The 17394-nt window shown below is 41.2% G+C and overlaps 1 protein-coding gene across 1 annotated transcript; it reads left to right on the plus strand.

Moving 5' to 3' along the window:
- Positions 1-1179: 1179 nt before the first annotated feature.
- Positions 1180-5105, plus strand: LOC147880409 (uncharacterized). Its single transcript, XM_087370607.1, has 6 exons — positions 1180-1755; positions 1874-2073; positions 2180-2448; positions 2559-3140; positions 3260-3343; positions 4810-5105. Exons 1-6 carry the CDS (start codon positions 1180-1182, stop codon positions 5103-5105), a joined length of 2007 nt encoding a protein of 668 aa, XP_087226733.1.
- Positions 5106-17394: the final 12289 nt, after the last annotated feature.

The following is a 17394-nucleotide window of genomic DNA, read 5'->3' on the forward strand; positions in this document are numbered from 1 at the left end:
TCCAAAGCTCCCTTATCCAACGCCCCTCCATCGCTGGCCATATTGGTGGAATACTCTGTTAACACTGGCCTTATCCATTGCTCCCACTCCCTACTCCTTCGCAACTCCAGCCTGAGGCCTCCCGTTCGAGGTGTGCTCCAAGGTTTGCTCCCACCTTCACCTGCAGCGCTTTCATGGGTCGATTGCTCCAGCCACAAAGTCGACGCGTGTCCCCTTCCATGTGTCCCCTTCCACCAATATTCCATCTGTCCTTCCACCGATACTCCATGTGTCCCCTTCCACCAATACTACATGTGTCCCCTTACTCCCCAAACGTTACTCCCTCCATTAATCCCCCCTTTGGATCTCCTTCTTCCTCATAGTTATTTACGTCTTCTTGGCCCTCGCTTGTTCTATAGGTTCGGGAGGCCAACACGTGGGCATCTGCAAGAATTACAAAAGCATCTCTGTGAAGATTACCATCCACCGTCGACCCCATGGCTTCCCTCCCAGTGACTGCGTACGTTGTGCCTTTCTATTCAATCATGGTGGTTGTGTTTTTTTTAAATCCTTTTTACCTATTTCTAAACTTCTTCGATGACAGGCTTCAAGACATTGAGAAAAAAGCAATTTGCTTGAAACAAACTTATTCTGGATACCATATCAGCAAATTGCAGACACCTCCCATTGGGTTATTTAATGCAAGCAACCTGCATTGGGATCTTGTTGAAGACCTTGGATCTCGATACAAGGTCTGTCGCATAGCATACATCAACATGGATCGTGTTGACGACTTCATTGAGGGAGAGAGCCAAAACTCGATGTTCCCTACAAGCTTTCGCATCCAAAAGACAGAACATAAAAAGGATGGGTGCCTCAAAAAGTCAAAAGACAATTCTTGGTTACTTAAAAAAACGTAAGCTCTTATCAATTTATGTTGAGTTCGATCCTTTGTTGTTAATAGGTCCTCCCTCATTGCAATATGGGTGTGGTGTAGGTATTGGTGCTCCTTCGGTCCCTTGGATGCCAAATTTATGTTGAGTTCGATCCTTTGTTGTTAATAGGTCCTCCCTCATTGCAATATGGGTGTGGTGTAGGTATTGGTGCTCCTTCGGTCCCTTGGATGCCAAAAATGCTCTACTACTCCCTGTGGATCCCAACAAAGTTCCAAAGTTAGGAAAAGGATCTAGGCCTCATGCAATGCATGGGCGGAATGCAGTAGGCTGCCAATGCCATTTTGTGGTAAAGCAGTTGTATCATTGGGTTGACGTAGCATGCATTTCATACATTCACATGCATCACACTAACTTGGATGACACTATTTGCCATGGAAATTCTATGGATATTATAAGTGATCCCAACCTTGCTTTTGCCCCATGGCTATCCTTAGACAGGAAACAATGGATATTCAATATGTTGTGTAAGGGGTTCACTCCCTCACAAGTTTTGGACAAGCACATTGCAATGGTGCATCAGAGGCAACAGTTAAGCCCGGATTGTGTTTATCAAAGAGACGATTTTGTTTCCATTAGGGATGTACTTAATATTGCAAAGCGTTTAGCTTCGAGTACGTATGAACTACACTCCAATGATGCCCAAAGCATACGAATGTGGATGATTGAGAATAGAGACCATGTCTTCGTATATCAAGAACAAGACAATCACCATGACTTCATCCTTGGTATCCAAACGCCTTGGCAACTACAGAAGATGAGTGAGTTTGGAAATGATAACTTGGTTGCATTAGACTCAACATTTGGAACAAATGTGTATAAGGTAAGAGTTTATATTTCTCTACACCTTATTATAACTGCATTTTTCATTCTCATTCTCATCCTATATTTCTTTCATGTTCTAGTAATATAATGATAGCTACACTTTGGCTACCTTGTAGTTTCAATTGTACACTATGTTGGTTTTTGATCCACATCGTAATGGAGTTCCGGTTGCTTGGGTGATCACCTCGAGTTCCACTACGGATGTGGCCGAATATTGGTTGAGAGTGTTACGCAATCGTGTCCTTGACTTCAACAAGTCGTGGGATATCAATGCCTTTATGGTAGATGATGCAGCTGCAGAAATCCAAGCTTTGAGGTACACATACTTATTGGATAATGCATATTGTCATTTGTGTGTTCTCAGTCTCTGCTAATTTAAGACCTCCTAATAGCTTACTTACTCTTTTTTTGAATGCATGTAGACGTGTCTTCAATGTACCTATATATTTATGCCTTTGGCATGTTCGACGGTGCTGGTTAAAGCATGTCATTAAAAAGGTCAACGATTGGCCCAAACGTGCCGAGATTTTTAAGAGGTTGGGATTAATCATGCATATGGGACGTGATAAATCATGGTCTGACAAGCAATTGATGGTTGAGGTTGAGATGGAGATTGACCAATTCATAGAAGACTTTGTCGAGGAATCGAAGTTCCTAGAGTATTTTCAAGATCGATGGGCCCATCGCTTACGTAAGTTCGGACATATCCATACTCAAGGTGGTGTTACTTCTCTATATGCTGACTTGTCTATTGGGTCTACAAATCGTGCGTAACCTCTCTCTTGCTTAGTTGTGCTACAGCTATGTGGGTTCGAGCAGCACGTACTCTCCCACATGCAAATCAAGACACGAACGGGGCAATCGAGTCATACCACGCAACTCTGAAGTCTCGCTTTTTATGTGAGAAGAAAAAAATATATGGGCGACGTCTAGATTGGCTGGTACATAAGCTTACATCAGCCTGCTTACCCTACTACTGGTATATGGATGTTCTTAAAGAGAAGGGCTTTAAGCATAACTTTAACATCGAACGGCTAATAGAGCATTCTGTCACAAGAGCCCTCAATATTAGCGATGCATCTGTTACATTTTCAAGGGATGGACGCACTGCATCAGTTCTGAGTGAAAGCAAACGCGAACATTATTACACCGTGTACAATGCCATCTCTGAATGGGCCTGCTGCAATTGTAACTGGTCCAAGAAAGGGAATGTGTGCAAGCATCAAATCAAAGTTATGCTTCTTCAGGGCTTAGAGGTGCACACGATCGTTCGCAAGTGCCACAACTTGTACCAGGACAAGATTGGTGCTTCCTCTTCATCACATGCTCCAACAACAAGAGTGCATGTACATGACTCGACACTACATCCACATGAACGTTCAGGTAAAGGTACACATAATAAACTCATGAAATTATGTCATTTTATTTTGCAATGAGATGTACGCTTGGTCCAACACCTACACTTCATGCCCACACATGTGATTGGCTAGAATTTCATGCAGATACTTCGTACCAGGACCCACACAATCGAGAAATGTTATTGAAGTCAATTATGTCAGACTTGGATGAAGCAGTCGAGATCGCAGGTGATTTTTTCTTCCACTGCATGCATGTGTGTCATTGCTCAAAGGAGTTTTCATTCATAGGGAAGGGTGAGACCAAAGAACATTCTTTTAATGAATTTGTGCATACTTGTAGCAGACATGGTCTTCAAGGGGGCACCAAGATTAGATATAGCAAAAGCCTGTGCTTGGATTTCCACCTTCAAGGAAAAGACAAAATATTTTCCTACCATGTCATCAAAGGAGTCACATGACATTGATATGGCATTAAGTCCCGATGGACTTAGAGGTGATTGCATAATTTTCCGGTTCATGCACTAGGTATTCTTTGGTAGGGTCAGAGCCAAGGTGTGGCAATGTGTAGAAAAATACATGCAAATGTGTTTACTTGGTTGCTTTTATGTACTTGTAGCAGATATGGAATCGACTTCAGAAGGGGAAGCTGAGGAACACATAGCAATCGACCCTATTGAAATTTCTATCTTCAAGCACTACATGGGAAAGTTACCCTCTAGCATCAAAACAAAAATATATGGGCTTGTGCAAGCCCAATCAAATTGGGAGTGTGGTCTTCCATTATACTACATGCCCACATCTTTGTATACGAGGTGGGTTTACATCTTGGAAAAGAAGTTTCAATTTTATCCCATCCAAAATATGGGACCTTTGCTTATGTGGATAGTTCTAGGCAAAATACAAGTAATTTGTTTTTGTTTGGAAACAAATGGTGAGGGACCATGGATAGAGCAGCAAGTGAGACCACACATACCCGACAGATTCCTCTGCTTTGCTCAAAATGGCATAGGACATATGGGACATGGTCATGTCAAGATTCCTATGCTGGCACCACAAAGAAGATTGCGCATTGCCATGCCAGGGGATCCCGAAAGTCCAGGTATAATGTCCAAGAGAAGCTTGTAATAAATCATTGTGTGTCTATCTCATGGAATAGGCTTACCTCTTGTATACAACGTGTGGCTAAGGCAACCCTATTTTGGCAGAGTTAGAGACGAATTTGCAAGATTTCATTGATGGCATGGCTCTAAGCATTCCCAGGCACGTGCGAAAAATAATATTTGACAAGGCAGATGAAAAAGTGCCATGGATGTATGGTTTCCCATTGACATACATGCCAAGTGATCCTCATACCAGATGGGCTTTTTGGTTTGAATGTGACTTTCGTATTAGGCCACCCCAAAATTTGGGACATTTGCTCCTATGGCTGCTTTTAGGAAAGATTCAAGTAGCATGTTTTGTATTGTATGGAAGTGAGAACAGTCACTGGATTGAATCTCATATTAGGCAAAATATTCCAGAGCACTTCCTATGCTTCTTGCAAAACGGAACGATCCGCTTGGGAAATGGAGAGTATAGGTGAGTAGGCAATCGAAGTTCATTTGTATGTCAGTGTTGCCGTAAAAATTTGGAGAGTCTCTATTTGTTTTTTAAGAAAACGGTGAGCCTCTAATTTTGAAATTTTCCTCATGCAGGTGATGACATGAGACTACTTCAACATCTAGCGTCCCTAATGAGGCGAATGAAGCATAAATTTTGTGATGTAAAAGATGCTAGCGAGGCGACAGATTGTGTACTTCAGTTTCAGGTTGTGGAAGATGGTTATGATAACAGCATTGTTCGAAAGAAGCCATTTGTGGAACGAAGTCTTGCTAGGCGAAGAACACCACATGAGAGTGCAAAGCCTTTCCAAAGGCCCAAGAAGAAGGCTCCTGTAACGATGCAAAAAAAACTAGACAAGCAAGCTACATCAAGACAACCTAATCATTGATGTTATTGTTAATCTTGAAACATTGAATTGAATGTCTACCTAGGAACATGTCATCAATTATGGATTATTTTTTGCATATTTTGAGATGACTGTATACAAATGTTGTAATTGTGTCTCTAGCCTTCTAATTTGCTTTAAAAATGGGTGGATCCTTCATAATGCACAAAGTCATATGATCATGTAGGTAGAAACTCTCTCTCTCTCTCTCTCTCTCTCTTAGCTTTAAACTCATTGAGATTACATAGCAATATTAAACTTGGAGGAAACATAATAAAGAGTGGAGACTAATATGAATGAAAAGATTAACATGGATAAATAAGGCTTACAATGTCATTTCCAAATAGAGATTACAATAGTTGCATTTTGAATACAAAGCACAAGATGCAAATAGGTCCTTAGTCCTCCTTGTATTATGACTCACAATAAATAAGGCTTACAATGTCATTTCCAAATAGAGATTACAATAGTTGCATTTTGAATACAAAGCACAAGATGCAAATAGGTCCTTAGTCCTCCTCCGAGGAATCATCAACAAAAGGATTATCACACTTTGACTCAGGGACGAGGGATGTAGCCATGGAGGCTTGACGGGCTTGCTTCTTTCCGAGAACCTTCTCGGAAGTTCGGGACAAACGCTTCTCCTTACGAGCTGGAGCGTCCCAGGTAGCCATGAAACCTTGAACATGCTCCTCAATCCACTGTGCTTCATCTATCCCTTCTTTGCAAGGCAAGGTTTTCCATAATTTTTTGGCACTAAGCTTTGCCCTGTATTTTGCCTGAGCCCTACAATTGGCATACCTCTCTTCGACCGAGAACGAGCGCTTTATCGATCGTTGTAGGTGGCGAGAAGCACATGATGCATCCTCACTTTTCTTATCTTTGCATACTCGCTTTATCTTCGGACCGCGCTTCAAGTGTGGAATAGGAGACATGTTGTGTATAATTCGCCTGTGGTTGTTAAATGTCCTTAGAGTTGTGAACTTCTTGCGTTGAAGCGGGCATTTTTTGACCAAGCAAACAAACCAATAGTGCCCTTCATCCTCCACTCCGCGCTTGAAATTTTTACCGGCCATGGTTTGTGACGTTCTTGGTGGCTAAGATAAGCTCCTACACACCTCCACACCAAATTCACATGGGTGTGTGATTGGTTATGAAGGTTTACATTACCAAAAAAAAATGTTCTTAATGCAAAAATTATATTCACACATCATGCTATTACATTCAACATGGAGAGATTGGCCAACAAAAGGAAAAAGAGATTGGGGATTTTAAAAATTTCGGCGTTACAAAAAAAAAACCAGAGATAGTGAGATTATATTCACAGAGTGCGTGATTACATTCATGACTATTAGTTTGCCTTAGACTAAACAAACGGGTTAGTAGAATGTTGCTTACTGAGTATGAGGTGTCTTGCTTGGAGGGCCTGAGGCTTGACGTCGGGGCAGCGAGCCTTAGAGGCTATTGCTTTGTGGATCCTTGGAGCAAAGGAAGGGCGAACGTTGGAGCGGGTACAGCCAGCAAACTTTGCAGGTGAGGGTGGGAGCGAACCTTGGAGCACACCTCAAACGGGAGGCCTCAGGCTGGAGTTGCGAAGGAGTAGGGAGTGGGAGCAATGGATAAGGCCAGTGTTAACAGAGTATTCCACCAATATGGCCAGCGATGGAGGGGCGTTGGATAAGGGAGCTTTGGATAAGGGAGTTGGTCTTCCACGTGATGGAGCGCAGCAAGGATGGAGCGCAGCAGGGATGGAGCGGGATGGAGCGTAGCAGCAGGGGCGATGGAGCAGCAGCAGGGGAGATGGAGTGCAGCAGGGGATAAATGCTTACCTCGTTGGGGAAGGTTAACCTTCCCCGTAATTCACCTCAGATAAATGCCCTTCCGTTTGGAAAACTCCGTTAGGCTCCAGGCCCGTTGACGGAAGGAGGGACCCATGCAAGCGCTGCTCCCACAAAAGACAAAGTGAGCAGGATGAGGATTATCCTCAGCCGCAGCTTGCAAACTTTCCCTAGCCTGTGAGCGTCGTTGGTGATGGAGTGGAGTCGTAGAACTCATAGAAGCCATTGGAGATAAGAGTTGACATGGGCGTTGAGCTGGGCTGAGCGTGGAGACGGAGAGTTGCCAAGCGTGGAGGAGTTGAAGGTTGCTGAAGCGTGGAGGCTTGCTGAGCTATTATCGAAGGTCATAGAAGGGATCATAGAAGGTCGTTGGTTCCTCCTTTGCAGTCGATGGAGCTCAGTTGCCATGTCGTTGGATGTTGAGGTTGCTTAAGATCTTGGCTCGTAGGGTTTGACACTGAGAGAGCATTTTGATGGCCGATTAGAGGGAGCTGCCTGCTCGTTGATGGAGGAGCCATGTAGAGAGGCCCGCTGCGGAGTCTGTAAGTTGGGGCTGTGGTGTGCTTGATTGCAGCGTTGTACATAAGCTAGAGCCATTTGCTGTGCCAGTTGCTTGGCTAGGTTGAAGTAGATGTAGATAGGCTCACAAAGCTCTCTTTTTCAAGTTCTCTATGAATAGGAGTGTCTCTTTGGAGACTCAACACACTTTCTCTCTCTCAAGCATAAAAACTCACACAAAGGAACCTTTCTCTCTCCGAATAGGAAGAAGGAAATTTCAAGAACTCTCCTTCACAAAAACATCAAGAAACCAAGAAGGAACTCTCTCACTCAAAGAAGATCTCTCACAATCTCTCAAGCTCACAAACTGGAGATGGAGGAGGCCTCACATGCAGAGGGCTTATTGCCTTGACAACATGCAAGGGCTTGTGAGCACCATTGGCTCTGATACCATGATAAAACGAAGATGAGAGTGAGAGAGAGAGAGAGAGGAGTGCACAAGATAGGCTAACTGTACACTAACTGTATTCGAAGGAAAATAGGAATATATACATAGATCCCTTAAGGTTAGGGTTAGGGCTTGTCCCATAACCCTTATGGTGCAATTTACACACACCATTCTCAACAATAGTGACCCATCGTCTAGGGTGGTCTCCTATGAGGAAAGCTTGTTGAATTACACGGCGCAGTGGAATAGAAACTGAACAAAGAATAGAGAGTACATAGCAAACTGGAGACGAACAAAATTTTCCTTCAATACTGATGTACTATAGATGATGGCTCCATCCACCCGTGCGCTCCCACAGTGGAGCTTAGATAGCGATCTAGACAGATACTAGGCGAAGAGCTACTAGCTCGAAGATCTAATCTGGTTAAATGGACTGGGCAAGTCACCTCTTTATAGCTATGAGGGCGGTAGTCGGATCAATGTAGTCAGTGGAACCGATCAGTCAACCTAGTCGGTGAAGCGGACTAGTCAACCTAGTCGATGGAACTGACTAGTCGTCCATGGAACCGACCTTCAATGAGCTTCTACGCTTCCACGACTCTTTTTTAGCCGACCTTTCAACAAGGCACTCCTCCAACTACGTCGTCGTCATTGCTTCTCCCATGCACAGAGGTTTTGGAACCTTTTCTCTCTCTACCTCCCTCTCTGCCACATGGCAGATAGGAGCTAACTAGGGTTAGGTTCAGTCAACCCTTGCTTAGGTGGTTTGGTCACCACTACCATGTGGCAACCTCATCCACAGGTGCCACGTTAGCATCTTATCCTCAACGTGGCACCCTACCACGTCATCTAACATGTGGCACTACCACGTCAACCACCTACCACATCATCATGTGGCACTACCACATCATCATGTGCCACCTCACATAGTGCCACCTCACCTAACACATGGCATTGACAGCTTACAGTGCCACATCAGCACCTATGCTTCACAAGCACACTATGTGCTCCAGCATATGCACACACAGGCCACATCAATGCATTTTAGAGCACCCTTGAGGTCATATTCTTCTGCGAGCTTTATCTTTCGATCCAAGTGGAATTTGGAGATGCTCCAAAAACCAAAAGCGCTTGCTAGCTCGCACTCTACGCAGTTGTCACATCATTTCTGAAATTTGTAATTTTCAGTTTGCAGTATTTGCAGAAACCTCTTTATCATCACCACTCCTAATCAGATCACATCCTCTCCAAAACCAGCAAAAACCTAATGAAGATAAAATCTATTTTGCTACTTTTTCATATCGTTCGATGTATAGACTTGTTATAGGACTAGCTACCTTAGAGGAGATAATCCACAAAAGCCAATCTGAAGCCCTGCCCAAAAATTCCCAATTAGTTCCTGAACGGTGTCGGTCCCTCCAAAACCTATCATCAGCATTCATCTCACACATACCGACACCTGTTCCATTATTTGAAAGAGGGCAAATTCACTCTTGTTGAGTCACTTAGCAGTTTGGGTTCCTAATTCAGGATAATTGCACCATTGCACACACATGCCACATTGTAAAGTCACTAGTTGACTATTTTGGCATTCGAATTTTGCACCACTTCTACAAACCTTGTAATGCCTCTAGCTATCATTGGCACTTGGTTGCTATTTGTATCCAAGATTTGATTTTTGGTGCTCCATGGCAAAAACACATGATGATGTCATATTTCTTGATTAGATTAGCAAGCTTGATGATAACAACTATGGCAATTGGAAGTTCAAAATGCTGAACATTTTTCAACTAAAGAACTTGTGGGACATAGTCACAGGAGATGAAAAGAGACCCGAGATGACTTCGGCAACTCCTCTTACGGCAGCAGATCAGCAAAGCAACTAGAGCTCACAAAGAAACCAAAAGAGTGGGATACCAAGGCTCGACTTGCCTTGAATATCATCAATTTCAATGTGAAAGATATGATAATCCCTCTTCTTCGTGGGCATACATTAGCTGTACTTGCTTGGAAAGCTTTGGAAAGGAGGTACAATGCCAACAACAAGTCGCGTATTCTCTTGTTCGAGAATCAACTAAACAACAATCCAATGCTTCCAAATGAATCAAGTCCTAAAGTCTTACTCAGATTGATGGACCTTAGCGATCAGCTCACATCCCTTGGACACGAGGTCAAACAAGAAAGACTAGTCCAGCTTGCCATCAATGGACTTGGATCAGATTATGGGCAGTTTGTAACCGCATTAGTCACTCGAGATGCACCTCCAACATTTCAACTCATGTCAGACATGCTCATGCAAGAGCAATTGAGACGTGGTCTCAAAACAGATTCGAAGAATCATGACATTGCCTTCACAGCAAGAGGAGGTGCAAGGGGGTCATATAGAGGAAAAGGCAATAATTCCAGATGCTCTAGCAATCAAGGCAGAGGTCAGTACCAAGGCAAATAGGCTCCATCTTCATTAACTCAGAGTCATGGTCCTCCTACTCAAAGGGGGACATGGAATCCTAGAGGTAGAGGTAACTCTGGAAGAGGAGGAAATCAAGGAAGTACTCCTAGACAGAAGGGAAATTGCAACTATTGCGGCATCCCATGCCATTGGGAACTAGAGTGCAAAAAGAAACAAAGGGAATTAGGCAATGCATACCGGTCAAACAAGTCTCACAACCCTCATCAAGGAAACCATCATCAATGGCAATCCGCCCATTATGTCTATGATGAAGACAACTCTCAGGACTATCAATACAAAGTTATCATATCATTGTCTACATCTTAGATTCAAAAGGATGAAAACACGTGGTGGTTTGACTCTGGTGCAAGCAACCACATGACACCTGAGAAAGAATGGTTCTCTAATCTCCATCTCAATTGGAATCCAAAAGAGAACGTCATGATGGGGGATGACACACCCCACAAAATCAAAGGGATCGGCAGCATACCCTTGCACAGTAATGCAGGCACTATAGGGAGCATTGGAGATATGTTCTATGTCCCCACAATGGCACAGAACCTTCTCTCTGTTGGACAGATGCTGACTGAGAGTGATATGGAAGTCATCTTCAACAAGTATGGATGTATTGTGAGAGTGCTTAAGAGTCTCGAATCCATCATTGCTTAGGGTGTTAAGATTGGAAGAATATTCAAGTTTTCTTCTGCCATTCCAATCCAGAGAACCCTAGCAGCTCATCATTAAAATTGGGATGCCTATTTGAGTACATTGTGGCATAAAAGGTATGGTCACCTCAACTTCAAAAGCCTTGTAGCCCTCAAAAAGACGAACATGGTACAGGGGCTTCTACAATTGTACTTTCAAAAAGATGTACATGAGGCTTGTTGCATGGGTAAGCAACACAAACAGCCCTTTCCAACATCTTCGACTCGAAGTATCGATGTTCTTCAGATCATTCATTTAGATCTATGGGGTCCGGCTATTATACCGTCTCTTGGCAAGGCTTTGTACTTCATGACCTTCATCGATGATTACTCAAAGAAGACTTGGATCTACTTCTTGAAACAAAAGTTTGATGCATTCAACACCTTCAAAGACTTCAAAGCCTTGGTAGAAAAGCAGACCGGCAAGTACCTAAAGGTCTTCCGTTGTGAGAATGGAGGTGAATACAATTCGACAGAGTTCAATGCCTTTTCTAGACAACATGGCATCACACATCAGTTCACATGCAGGTATACCCCTCGGCAAAATGGGGTTGGTGAACAAAAGAACAGAGTGATTGCAGAGTCATCTAGGTGCATGGTTGATGAGAAGAATGTTCCAAGATAATATTGGGCCGAGGCATGTGACACAGCTGTGTACTTAATGAGCACGAGTCCCACTGCTTCATTGCAAGATATAACACCAGAAGACGCATTCACGTGAACTAAGCCCTCTATTGGTCACTTGAGAGTATTTGGCCCTCTTTCTTATACTCATGTTCCTGATGCACTTAGGACTAAACTTGATGTCAAATCAATCAAGTGTGTTTTTCTTGGATATGCTGCAGAGTCAAAGGGATACTGACTCTATAATCCAGTCAACCAAAAGTTGATTATATTCAGGGATGTTATCATTGATGAGGCTTCATCATACTTTGATAGTCCGACTATAGTTTCTACTCCGCCTCAACCAACAGTGCCAGTGATACATCAGATTCCTTTGCCTACAAAGTCAGATAGTATGCAATCAATAGTGACCACTTAGAGTAAAGGCAAAAAAAAAGGTTCTTGACATAATGGATATAGCTACTACCATGGTCATCACTGAGATTCCTGAAAGTTCCACTTCTAATCTCAGAAGATCTGTTCGCGATCGAAAGACACCTGAGAGGTGGACCTACAAGAGCAACTATGCATTCATGGCCAAAGTGATGGAGTTTGATGAGCCAACCTCCTTTAAAGACGCAGTGCAAGTCCCTGAGTGGCAACATGCAATGGATGAAGAGTACAATTCTCTTCTCAAGAACTTGGACCTTGACAGATCTTCTTGCAGAGAAGAAGCCCATAGGATGCAAATGGGTTTACAAAGTCAAACTCAACTCAGCTGGTGAGGTTGACAAATACAAGGCTAGGTTGGTAGCCAAGGGATATGCCCAAGAGTATGGCAGAGATTATGAGGAGACCTTTACAACACTTGCAAAGATGACTACCGTCAGGACAACCATAGCTCTTGCAGCTCACTTTGATTGGCCCATCCAGCAGATGGATGTGAAGAATGCCTTCCTCAATGGTTTTCTAGATGAGGAAATCTACATGATACAACCTCCAGGATATGCTATTACTGGTATGGAACAAAAGGTCTGCAGCTTGCAGAAATCACTTTATGGTTTGAAACAAGCTCCTTGTGCATGGAATGCAAGGATTCATCGTCACTTTTTGACATCTGGTTTTCAACCATCAAATTCAGATCCATCTATTTACATCAAAAAGACTATAGAAGACATGCTTCTTGTAGTACTCTATGTTGATGACTTGATCATCACCAGCTCTAATGGACATCTCATCTCAGAAACAAAGAGTCATCTCACCTCAGAGTTTGACATGAAGGATATGGGAGAACTCCATGATTTTCTTAGTATAGAAATATGGAGAGATGACACATGGATCACACTTTCTCAAGGAAAGTACACTCAAAAGGTACTTAAGCAATTTCATCTACATGACTGCAAGCCACTCCCTACTCCTATGGAATGCAATATCAAGTTGTCACCACTTGACACTTCTCCACCAACTTCAGATCCTCTATAGTACAAACAACTCATTGGCAGCTTGATCTATTTGACTATCACCAGGCTAGACATATCCTATGCAGTTGGTGTGCTTAGCCAGTTCATGCAAAATCCCAAGAAGACTCATCTCCTTGGTAGCGTGAAGAGAGTACTCAGATACCTTCATGGTACATGGGATCATGGCCTACATTATGCCAGGTCATTCGACTTACACTTCCATGGATACATAGATTTTGATTGGGTAGGAAGTGTAAATGATAGAAGATCCACCAGTGGATACTACTTTATTCTTGGCTCCACAGCTTTGTCATGGCAAAGCAAGAAGCAACCAATTGTGGCATTGTCTTCCACCAAAGCAAAGTACAGAGGATCCACCAATGCAACATGTGAAGTAATTTGGTTCAGAAGGCTTCTTTTAGAGATTGAGATACTTTTTGGAGATGCTACTGTGCTCTATTCAGATAATATGAGCATCATTCAATTGGCAAAGAACCCAATGTTTCATGCCATAACAAAATACATTGAAATGCATTATCACTTTGTTCATGAGAAAGTTCTTAGTGAAGAAATCGACTTGATACATTGTCCAACACAAGAACAAGTTGCAGATATCTTCACCAAGCCACTTTCCCTTGATAAGTTTGCACACTTTCAACATCAGCTTGGTCCTTGCCAATTGCAACTTAAGAGGGGGAAGTGAACGTTAAGTTGTACACCTTTGCATACTTTTTTCATTGTGCTCTTTTTTCACTCTTGTGCATCTTTTTTTATCTTTATTTTTGTTGCCGTTATGCAACATTCAAAAAATCCAAAAAAATGTGTTTTGTAAAGCACCCTCTTCTTATGCAGTGCATTTTAAAAGGGGGTGCTAAGAATGGTGTGTGTAAATTGCACCATAAGGGTTATGGGACAAATCCTAACCCTAACCCTAAGGGGTCCATGTATATATTCCTATTTTCCTTGGAATGTAGTTAGTGTACAGTTAGCCTATCTTATGCACTCCTCTCTCTCCCTCACTCTCATCTCTATTTTATCAATTGTGGATATAGCCCACCATGTTCATAGATCAAGGATACCACGCCCTCCTGTGCCACCATAGCGTGAGACTACCTCTGATAGATGCAAATATGAGATATTTTCACCACTCACGGATGAGCCACCATGGTGCCAAGTTTCAGTTTTTGAGTCCCAACTCTCAACCTACTTTAGTTAGTATCATATTTATGCTTGATTTTGCTCAAGCTATTGAGATCTTTAGATTAGTTTAGCACTCAACAAGGGCCCTAGCATGCCCTTTGCCCAAGCCCATTCAGGCTTGTATGAGTTTTTCCTTTTTGGTGTACTTTGTACTTTGTCCCATAGGCCCATGAGGCCTCCCACGGACATTAATACATCTTTCTTTCTTTCTTTCTTTCTCTCTCTCGTTCTATTTCTCTTTCTAGGTCCATGCAAGACATGTATGGGCAAGTAAGATTTGCTTAGTCTTATGAATTTAAAAATTACATAAAGTGATGTGGATGACCATTGAAATTCCATCCCCATAACCATTCTAAAAAGGTAATGTGGATGACCATTACAATTCCATGCTAAGATGAAGAAAGGTCGGGATTAAAACTTCCAAGTTTGATAATATCTCCAATATGTATTGATGTAAAGGACGGTCGTTTGTTTTTGTTTTAGTGGATGCTATAGTTTTGTCACACCTATGTTTTACTTTTGTAATTATCCCTAGTGCCATATTTCTTTGGTTAAACTTGTTATTAATGTAAGGGCAAGTAAAATTTGTTTGGCCTCATGAATCTAAAGATTACATAATTTAGTAATGTGGATGTCCATTGAAATTGTACCCCCTTTTGAAATATCTCACTAAAAGGGTAATGTAAATGATCATTACAATTCCATGCTAAAATGAAGAAAGGTCGGGATTAAAAATTGCAAGATCAGTAAGATCCTAAACATGTAACTAGATACTTTATTATACATTTTCAAGGGAGAATTTCCAAGAGATTGGGAATTTTCTTTTGGGATCATAGATTGGATTGTGTTGATGCAAAGGTTGGTAGTTGTTTTAGTGGATGAATTTTATAAATAAATGTGCCATGTGCTTTGGAGTACTCCATAGCATATCTAAATTGGAAAGGAACTTGTAATTAGTAATTTGTTTGAGGTTGCATTTTGATTTGGAGAGACGTGGAAGTTGTTTGTGTGACCTTGACTTACGCATGAATTTTGTGAATTGGAGATTTAATTGGTAGCAAGCTTTCCTTAGGGGAATTTTTTTTGTTTGCTATAATGTATTTTGCATATTAATTTATCCTTTTCCATGGTTGTCGGTGTATTAACTTGCATAATTATTCGTTTTTCATAGCATCTCTAAATTGGAAAGGAACTTGGAATTAGTTATTTTTTTGAGATTGCATTTCAATTTGGAAAGATGTCGAAGTTGTTTGTGTGATCTTGTCTTACACATGAATCTTGTGAATAGAAGATTTATTCAGTAGGGAGCTTGTTTGTTTGCGGTTATATATTTTGCATATTTTTTCTTCAATGGAAAGAGATGGCACTTGTCTCTATGCAAAAAATGTGCATGTGCAAGTGTAGCAAAAAATTAAATGCCTTGTTTAAATGGAGTGGTCATGGATTTGGGAAAGAAGCTTTGAAAGTTGTTAGTTAGGGCAACATCAATTGCTTATACGTGCAATGTCTAGGCTTTTTGGGGGTTTTGTGTTGTGCTAGAAAGGGAATGGGACATTTTTTAAAGAAAAGAGATGGATTATTTTTTACATGTGCTTTGTTTTTTTCATGAACCTTATTTTGTGAGTTTGGTTGCAATATAGAGTATGGAGGCAAAAGAATCTTCTTCTCTGATCTTAGAGCATCCTATGGGTGTAGGAGAGATTGATCATTATGTTTCAACACTTACCCCTTTTACTTCAATAGAATGGGAATATTTAAAGGGCTCTATATGTGATTTGTCTAAGTTCTTACATGTTGCCTATTGCTAAGGGGATCTGCTAGAGGCACATAGCGAGGGCTTTGAGGGTGTGACTCATATTGAGCTGAGCCTATGGTCGAGGGCTACCCTAGGTTGTGTTACCTAATATATCAATAAAATTCTTTTAATATTGCATGAATCTCAAATTCCTCACACATATAATTATGATATAAAATTGTAGATATTATGATCTCTAGCCTTATCTTGGCTTTGTGTGTTTAGATTTAATAATCCCATCAATAAATGAACCATACAATTAATTCAATCATTTGGATAATTATAAAAAGTTCCATATGATACATGGATTGAAATTTTTAAAAGAAAAGTAAAGTGAAGTAACTTATGACAATATTGCAATCCAAACATTTTTTGGTAAGGAACTAAGCCACCGAATTGGCATTAGAATTTTTCTATTTATTGAATTTGCAAATTTAAGCAAAGAATTAGTACAAAAGTGTCAAATCCATCAAAGAGTCCAAGCTCTGAGGTTAGGGTCCACTTACCTACCACCATCCAAGAAAAACTAGGTGTCAGAACATCATAGTTTCAATTGGGTAGACAGGTAATGCCTGTATTCCCTGGCATGTTATTGCTTTACCTAGAAACAAAGACATCCGTCTAGATTCACAAATATCATTTTTTTGTAAAAACCATGTTATATGTACAATCAGTGTCACAAATCCATCATTACCCTGCCACCAAAGTGTGTGAGATGATAAGGGAACCAATATCATTAATTTAAAGGGAACCAAGGGATGGTCCACCTCTTTATTGAAAAAAAGTAAGGGGGTTAGTCCACCCCTTTTGAAAAAGCAAAATGTCTCTTTATTTTTATTGAATGATGATGATGACGGTGGGGGGTAATCCACACCCATGAATGGCAATTAAAGCTCAAAACAATTTGAAAAAATAAATAATTGAACCCAAAAATAACTTGCACATAGGAAAAATAACAAAGAATTCATAAGGGAACAAGCAAAGCACTTAAGCCATGAAATGATTAATTAGACAATTTAATCCAATCAATAATTAAAACAAGGGAGTAAGTGTCAATATGGGAGGTAACCCACTCCATAAATAAAACATATTTTCACCATGGGGGGTATTCCACACCCATATTGGCAAATCGATACATTTGAAGAAAGTGTGAGCTTTAATTTAAATAAAGCATTTAATTCAAATACGAAAATTGAGAAACAAATATTCATAAATTATACATATAACTACCTTGAGAAAAGTTGGAGCTTTGTGGTTAGCCTATACTTCAAAACTTAGGGGGACTAGGAAGTTTTCA

The sequence above is a fragment of the Dipteris shenzhenensis genome, chromosome 32 (genome assembly GCF_047967505.1).
Source record: "Dipteris shenzhenensis isolate YYH24624 ecotype China chromosome 32, Dip_SZ_1.0, whole genome shotgun sequence".
Classification (NCBI taxonomy): domain Eukaryota; kingdom Viridiplantae; phylum Streptophyta; class Polypodiopsida; order Gleicheniales; family Dipteridaceae; genus Dipteris; species Dipteris shenzhenensis.